Source organism: Miscanthus floridulus, chromosome 12 (genome assembly GCF_019320115.1).
Source record: "Miscanthus floridulus cultivar M001 chromosome 12, ASM1932011v1, whole genome shotgun sequence".
Lineage (NCBI taxonomy): Eukaryota > Viridiplantae > Streptophyta > Magnoliopsida > Poales > Poaceae > Miscanthus > Miscanthus floridulus.
In genome coordinates this window covers 72922912-72931082 of record NC_089591.1, presented here as the reverse complement: position 1 = coordinate 72931082, position 8171 = coordinate 72922912, and the positions used below count along the sequence as shown (strand labels likewise).

General features: G+C 47.9%; 2 protein-coding genes across 3 annotated transcripts; both read right to left on the bottom strand.

Annotated features, from left to right (window-relative positions):
- Positions 1-209: 209 nt before the first annotated feature.
- On the bottom strand, positions 210-707 carry LOC136496119 (uncharacterized). Its single transcript, XM_066491830.1, has one exon. It carries the CDS (start codon positions 705-707, stop codon positions 210-212), a length of 498 nt encoding a protein of 165 aa, XP_066347927.1.
- Positions 708-3214: 2507 nt separating this feature from the next.
- Positions 3215-7943, bottom strand: LOC136497477 (probable UDP-arabinose 4-epimerase 2). 2 transcript variants are annotated; one of them, XM_066493283.1, is made up of 11 exons: positions 7686-7943; positions 7320-7446; positions 6791-6915; positions 6204-6317; positions 6012-6119; positions 5827-5918; positions 4595-4736; positions 4407-4510; positions 4201-4330; positions 3938-4082; positions 3215-3814 (listed from the first exon to the last, which is right to left on the bottom strand). In XM_066493283.1, the coding sequence occupies exons 2-11, from the start codon at positions 7381-7383 to the stop codon at positions 3588-3590; spliced, it is 1251 nt and encodes a 416-aa protein (XP_066349380.1). In that variant the 5' UTR covers positions 7384-7446; positions 7686-7943; the 3' UTR covers positions 3215-3587. The 2 variants fall into 2 exon arrangements, with proteins under 2 accessions (XP_066349380.1, XP_066349381.1); XM_066493284.1 differs by having other exon boundaries at positions 7691-7943.
- Positions 7944-8171: the final 228 nt, after the last annotated feature.

Here is an 8171-nt window from a genome sequence, read left to right as displayed (position 1 = left end):
TTCCACCGACAGCTCTGTGCCAAGGTCGCCATGGCCGACGACCTATTGTGCCCCTTCCCAGCTGTCGATCTCATCCATCCCGTCGACAGCTCACCTCCGCTCCGCTGGCCGTCGCGAGGACGTGAACTGACACGCCAGAGATATTTCCCTCGCCACCGCCTTGCCGTGCGACTGATAAAAGGACGGCCGTGGACGCATCGACGAGCACCTCACCAAGCACGCCATAGTTCCGCCTCGGCTGCCGCGCTCGCCTCTGCCGCCGAAGCCGCGCTCGCAGAAAAACGCCCTCGCCGTCGAGCTCGCCTCTGCTCGCCGGAGTCGAGGCTGTCACCGTCGCCCGTGCTCTCCCTCTGCGCCTGCCCTCTCCTCTCCTCCTCTACTCCACCTCCACAGAGCGCCGCCGAGCTCCCTCTCTCTCTCTGCTTCCCCTTCTCCCTCTCTACTCTGCGCTCACCGCCGCCCACCGCTCTGCTCCCCCGTTCTCCCTCAGCTCTGCTCCTCCCCGTGGACGCAGGTCGCAGCGCCGCCGCACGGCCGGCTGAGCCGAGGCCGCTGCCGACGACGCCCCGCGTCTTGCTCTCCACCTCGCCCCGCGCACCTGCTCTGCCCTCTTCCCCTCCTCCGCTCTCTCTCTCTCTCTCCTCCGCCCTCTTCTTCCTCGCCGCAGAAGGCGGCGCCCTGTGCCCTCCACTCCCTTCGTCTCTCATCTACGGGTTTAGAGCGATGCGTGCAAGATTGAGGACGGGAGCGTGCGAGAGCGAGAGAGCGGCGGCTGCGGCTGCGGCTGGAGGACGGGAGTGACCGGATGGGGAATTGAGGAATTATGGTTGGATGTCACGTTATATACCTCCGCGACTTATTGGGTCTTTACATGGGCTGGCAAGCTGCCTGCTGCGTGCTTCGCGGGGCGGGTTGGCGGGGATCGGGGTCGGGGACCAGGCAACCATCCGCGTCCCTGCCATCCCTGACGGGGATAGTCTTCTTACCAAATTCTTTCCCGTGGGGATTAAATCTCCTCTATCCCCGTCCCCTAATGAAAGAATTCACTACGGAGAATCGAGGATCGGGTCCCCGTTGCCATCTTTAGGAGCTAGTGCTCCACATTCAGCCGGTCGTATCACCAAGCATGGCCATGGCCCATGGCTCAAGGGCATGTGCCCATGACCACCATCAGAGTTTCAGGGAAACATCATCAAATCCTCCTCAACTATTAAAAAAAACATCCTTTATGATTTTGTTACACAAACAATAATGATTCTTTGCCTGTCTCCATCTTCAGTTGCATTTCTTTTTCCTTATGTAGGAGCCGAACAATTAGATTCAGTGAATATACATGGATGTGGCATTCCTACGATGAATGATCCTAGAGAAAGGAAATTACAAACAAAAAAAACGGAGCAGGAACTGTGAAAAGTATTCGCATACGAAGGATCGAAGAAGCAACCGGACTCCTATGAAAACTACACCATGGATGGATTAATGTATGTAAGAGCAAACAAGCATCATCCGAGACGTTTCTGGCGAAATGGCGTACAACTTCCGTGCCAATTCCCTTGGTACACACCCCGTCTTCCTAACCGCGGAGACAGAGCTACAGACCACACACTCGGGCGAGCACTCCTCTCACTTTAAAGCGATCACCAGCGCGCACACCAAGGCCCAAACTTGGGCTGCCAATCCATTCCTCCTTGCAGCTCTCCGCACTACTGTTGCCGGCTTGCCGCGATCTCACCTACGCAATCCTACTAGCTCCCGAAATCCAGCCGCGCCGTCCGTCGCCGCCGATATGCACCCAGGCAGCCACGGACAAGGGCGCCACCGCCACCGTGGCGGTGGCGCTGCGGACGCCGACTTCGTGGGAACGGGGTTCGCGCTCGTGCTCAGTGCGGTGTCGTACCTCCTCCTCCTCCTCGGCGACGGCGGCGGCCAGCCTGCTTCCACCCCGGGCATGGAGTGGCAAGTCATCCTGGCTTTCGGAACCATGGCCGGCGGGCTGCTGCTGATCATGCACGGGATACGCGCCCGTGGAGCGCGGCCTCCCGTTCTGGTGCGCCGCGTCGCTGGCGCCATGGGGGCCGTGCTGTGGCACGCGGGTGGGCCCGAGAGGCTGCTGCCCGTGGTGGCCCTGCTCCTGCTCCCGTTTCTCGAAGCCTGGTTAGATTTCTTCTGACGACCACAACGCCCAGGGCCCAGGCCCAGGCCCAGCCAGCTGCAGAGTTCAAGGGCCTGTTCGCTTGAACTTATCAGCTTATCCACTAACAAACCAGCTTTAGTTGGCTTATCAGCCGGCTTTAATACCAGACTTCTGGCCTCAGAGAAACAAGAACGCATGCTTGTCTTGTCAGCGAGTTCATCCAGCCGATTCACAAGCGGCTGAATCTATTGTTTGCTCGCGGTTTTAAGTGTCCACATGTGTGTTTCTCGGCTTCATGCACTCCTTCTAGATTGGTGGTGGTGTTTTTTTTTTTTCCATTTGCCTCGCCAAATATGCATCATCGGCTGACTTTTCAGTGTCATCAGGGCGTTGACGAGTGTAGGCAGTGCTAAGATCTGATGGTGCTAATGTACTCGGTGCAAAGGTTAAGAAAGATCACATGCACATTGACATGCCTGTGTGTTCCAACGTATGGTAATAGCGTCTTCATAAAGATGGCTACATAGATTTTTTTTTAAGGGATTCGCCTACCTCTTGGGCGATTACATGGTACAACTAATAAGTACTTCCTCTATTCCACATTTTAAGATGTTTGTACTATGCATTTAGATATACACTATGGCTAGATACATAGTTAAAACAATGTATCTAAGAAAAGTCAAAACGTATTATAAAGTGGAACTCATAGACTCAATGAATAAATAAAGAGGGGGCATTAGGAAAATTCTTGCTCAAGTTTCTCTATCTGCAAGTCTGCATCCATGGGTTCCCTGTCATATGAGCCTACAACAAACATGGAATGGCCAAGTCGACTCAACCCTTTGGATGAAAAGTTGAAAACTACGATGATTATGGGCCTCTGACTAAGCTAGCATTCCCTTGTTTTTCTTTTCCTTTTCTTGAGGATCCTGAATGTAATCACATGTTCTCTGTATAATATTTGCGCGTGAGACCACCTTTCAAAGAAATGCTTGTGTCACTGTCTCACTGTATCGCATAACACAAGGAGCTCAGCTCGCAGAATCTGGCAAAAGCAGCCTTGTGTAGACTTGAAACAGGTTGGGAAACAAAATCATACATCGACTTATTTATATCCTTTCATTCCACCACCATGAAGGTTGATACACGAGATTGATCTAACCTGTCTACAACACAACTTCGTTTGTGTTATTATATGCCTCAGCACACATCAAATTATATTAAAATGTCAACAACGAAAAGAGGACCTATATATATGAAACTAGTCAAGGAACAGGTAGTGCATTCTCTGTGATACTTGTCTTCTTCCAGTGCTGCAATAAAAGAATCGCGATCTTCTGTTGCTGTTTGCTATGTTTCTATGGTGATGAAGAACCAAATATCTGAAGGCTATATGACTGCACATGGACCCCTTGGATCTGCGTGATGAGTCTCTCAACCTTTCAACTCTGAATCAGGCTGATCCATATCCGTTCGGGTGCGCTTTCTGCCATTTCCACGCCTGGGCGAGGCTTTGGCCAAGATCAGTGTATTGGGCTGTCCAGTTGAGGTCCCTGTGGATTTTCGATGGATCACTGTATACCTCGGCATAATCTCCGGGTCTACGGGCAAGATATTCAACCTTGATGGAAGCTCCTGTTGCCTTCATGCAAGCTTTCACAAACTCATTCACTGATCTACCTGATAAGACAAAAAAAAAAAAACACCACGTTCAGAGACAGAGGAAGGCATATGATCTTAAATAAAAGGGTATCTGTCTCTGAAATTGTTGATCTGGTTACTGGTTATTGATCTTTCAACAACCTTGGCCTGTTCCAACATTGTAGATTCCAACTTTGCCTGGCTGAGCTTTATCAAGAGCTTTGACATGGGCATCTACAAGATCTGTGACATCGATGTAGTCCCTAATGCAAGTTCCATCTGCAGTGGGGTAATCAGTTCCACGAACCTGAAAAGAGCAAAGAATCACATATATGCAATTGTTATTCATGTAAAATTAATGGATGCAGCTACTATACAAAAGTAAAAGGGGGGACTGATGGCACTGAAATGAGCATGTACAATACCTTTAGCCCTGGAATGATTCCCAAAGCTGCATCAAAGCAAGCACCAGATATCCGTCCATGCTCACGTAGCTCTGGCCTTGGAGCTTCTCCTAGCCGTCCCTCTGGGTCTGATCCAATCACGTTGAAGTATCTAATTTATACAGAGCGGGAAAGGGGTTAGAACTATTCCATGGATTGCAATCTAATATAGGCTGCTGAAAACCAACCTTAAGATCATGACAGCCATGTTTGATTGCTTCTTTGATTTTGTAAAATCTAAGATGATGTCCTCTGCCATCTTCTTTGCCTTACCATAGGGATTGATAGGATTCTGCAGTGGTTTAGAAAATAGTTAGAATCATGACAGCATCTATAAAATTAAGGAAGGTAAAAGCTCATGCATTGAGAGGCTAACCTGAGGAGTTGTTTCTACAATAGGCATCGTATCAGGTTCACCGTATGTCGCACATGTACTCGAGTAAATCAGAGTATTTACATTATGTGCTGCCATTGCCTCAAGAACTGTCAATGTGTTTGATGTTATGTTGTGGTAGTACCTGTTATAGCAGTGTTAACTGTTAGACATAATCTGCTGCTCTCCATTCTCTCCTTGGTTGGAGACTGGTCGGCTCGGCCGACCACTCCCTGTTGGGAGTTGGGGATATATTGTAATAGGCCACCTCTAGTACATTAGTTGGTAGCTATTACATCAGCCATGTCTTGGTAGTGGGTTGAGGTAAGCTTTGTACAGCTAGGAGTAGTTGGTATACTCTGTACCTTAGGAGTAGATAATTGGTGTACCATGTACCCTGGGAGTAGGTAATTGGTGTACTCTTGTACTCAGGAGTAGGTAGTTGGCCAACAACTATGGCCCCGTTCGCTGGTCTGAAACTTGGCTGAAACTGGCTGGTTTTGTGAGAGAGAAACACTGTAGCGACTGGTTGATGAACAGTGTTCAGCTGAGGAGGATCAGCCGGCTGGTCTGGTTTTACCAGACCAGCGAACACGCCCTATGTACCTGGTAGAGGTACAACTAAAGTTGTATATATTCCATCCAAAGGGCAATGTAATACTCAGTTAAGTTGGCACAAACCAAAGGGCAGGGCTTTGGTCAACGCTGGTGCTTGTGCTGAGTGTATGTGCGCTGTTCTCAATCTCTTCTTCTACCTCTATCCATAGTGAGTGAGTGTGTGTGCTGGTAAGCTAGTTGCTTACCTGTGCAGGGCAGCCAGGGATCAATCATTAACAGAGTATATACAGTTGGTTAGGAAGAACAACATTTGCTGCAGATAACTTTTGCAACGTGAACTAATACCATGGAAGCAGCATAGAAAACAATTGGAGCAAAAAAAATTCAAACTTGCACTGCATCCATTTAAACTATAGAAGCATTTTGAGCTAAAAATGAAGGTACGCTTCCAAGAATGACAAATCTTGTGTGGACTTCCATTATAAATTTAATTTTGATTTAACAGAATAGCAATTAGATGACTTATGTAGCAATTTCATTCCAATGATTAAGGAACATAGGGTGCTTTGCTACATACACGTCAAAGAAAATTCAACAGAATCATGTAGGTCCAAGCTTTGAAATATTTGAGCAATAAAAGAAAACCAGTACATTACATGCCTAGGACAAGCCTTTACCTGAGTGGCTCCATTGTGCTCTCACCAACATAAGCAACAGCAGCAAAGTGCATAACAGCATCAAATGCATTCTCTGAAAATATTTTGTTCACCTGATTATTGGTTAAGTGCAAAACAAATCTCACCAACACAGAAATGTAAAGAGGAGGGGAGCACTAAGTTATTAAACTTCAGAGGAAGGATACAGCTTTGGCATCGCCTAAATCAGCATAAATAAATTGAAGCCTTCCAGGTTCTGGAAATAGCCGTTGAAGAACTCTAACAGATCCCATGTTCCCTCTGGATAGGTTATCCTGTAAACATCAAATAATGTTAGTTGTTGTTACCACCAAACTATGTTAGCGAGGAATAGAATGGGAGATAGGAATAATAATTACCACAATGGTAACTCGGTACTTGTCACTAAGGAGACGAAGAGTAGCATGTGAGCCAATATACCCAGCTCCCCCTGTTACTAACACATGGGTCACCCCAGTTTCATGGCGAGAGAACTGCACGAAATATGAGTGCATCAACAAAATGCCTCCGGTTGGAAAGATTAAAAAAAACTACTAATAAAGAACTGCAGACGCATGAATATAGGAAATTGTTGAAACTGTACAACTATGACAGAATTATAACTATAAAAAACAAACGATGCATACATGTATCAGTAAAATAACTCTGGCACAGTAGCATAAATGTGTCAGTAAAATGACCCTGGCACAACAGCACAAAGGTATATGTAAAATAACCATTGCACAATAGGGTTACAACAGCAAACATTAAACCATGAGAATAGAAGGCGTCATTCATCGCACAAATGTCTCATCCAATCACCATAATGGCAGCGTTGATGTTCAATGGAAACTAAACAACAGTGTACTTAAGTCGTCTGGAAGAAGGAATAATGACAAGTGGTGCCAACTCAACAGCAAGCGACAGTGACATGGGGGTAGTTGTTGTGGAGAGATTCAGGACGTACCACGCTGGTACCGCTGAAACTAGGGGACTGTTTCAACACGATAATGCACATGACCGTGAGGGCAGCAGCCACGGCAATCTTCCCCGTGAAATTAGGTTTCCGTCGCGGATCAGCAAAGTCCATCCCTGTGAAAAAGACAGGGAGAAATTTAAAAGTTGCACAAAGTAAACTATGATGGCTGGGCCCAATTGTGGTCTGGGTGCCCGAAAGATCAGTTGCTTCTACTTAGCACCACTCATTTGGGGACTCAAGTATGCAGTCTCACGAGTTTATTGGTTTTGTACTAAATAAATTTGAACGTCCAGCACACAATAGAAAGTAAATTTACATGATCAGCTATAGTTCAGTTTTTTTATATAAAATATATTTTTTGCAGTGTACAGTAAACTTTAAAGGACGGCATTTTGGTTTGAAATTTAGTGGTCGAAAATCACCCCTTTGCTGTTTAAAGACAGATCAGTGGAGTTATTATAGAGGCAAAAAAGGAGGAAACAGAGAGGAGCGTAAAGCAGGGAAGGAATTGATGTACCTGACAAGATCCAAGGCCTAGTGGTCCTACTAGCTTGGCTTCTGCTCCCTGGGGTTGTTGGCATGTGAAGTCGGCGGCCAAGAATGAAACCGACAGGAACTCGTCTCCCCTCGTCCTACCTCTGAATCTGCAAACCACGCGATCCACGCACGATTAAAATTCATCTCAAGATCAAACCTTTGCAAGTCCAAGTACCATCGCCTATACAGATACACACGCAGACGCGCGCACAGAACAGAAGGATCTCCGTTAACAACACGGAGAAAAGGCACCGGTTGGCACCGGTGTCGGCGAATAACAACAGCCGCGTGGTGAGAGCTCAGAAACGACGGGGGAAGAAAACTGGATCACGGCGAGGGAACTCACCCCACCTCGCGGAGTCGTAGTCGCTCGGTCGCAGATCGACGTTGGCAGAGGCGGGAAGGCGGGCGGGCGGGCGGGGGGGATTCAGCCGACGACTCGGCGCGTCCGCGGGCGCGGAAACGGAGGGGGGGGGCAGCCCAGGTGTCCAGGCCAAGATGGGATGGGGAGCGACGCGGAGAGGAAGGGAGGGAGGGAAGGGTGGTGGCAACAACCGAGCAGGAGGAGGGAGGCGGAGCAAGTCGTCGGGAGGGGCGTTTCCAATTTCTAGACTACCGGGTCGGGTCATAATAAGCACATGTGGGGTGCTCCTGTACCAGAATTTCTTTTTCTTCTGTCCAATGAATCTCCTTTTTGCGTGTAGTTGGCTGGCATGTACGTATTCCTGCGAATTTGCAAAAAGTTCAGCTATTTTTTTATATATAAAGAAAAAAAACTAATCCTCTGGTAATTTCCTTGTAGCTGTGGGTCCTTGTAACAAGGAAACTAATC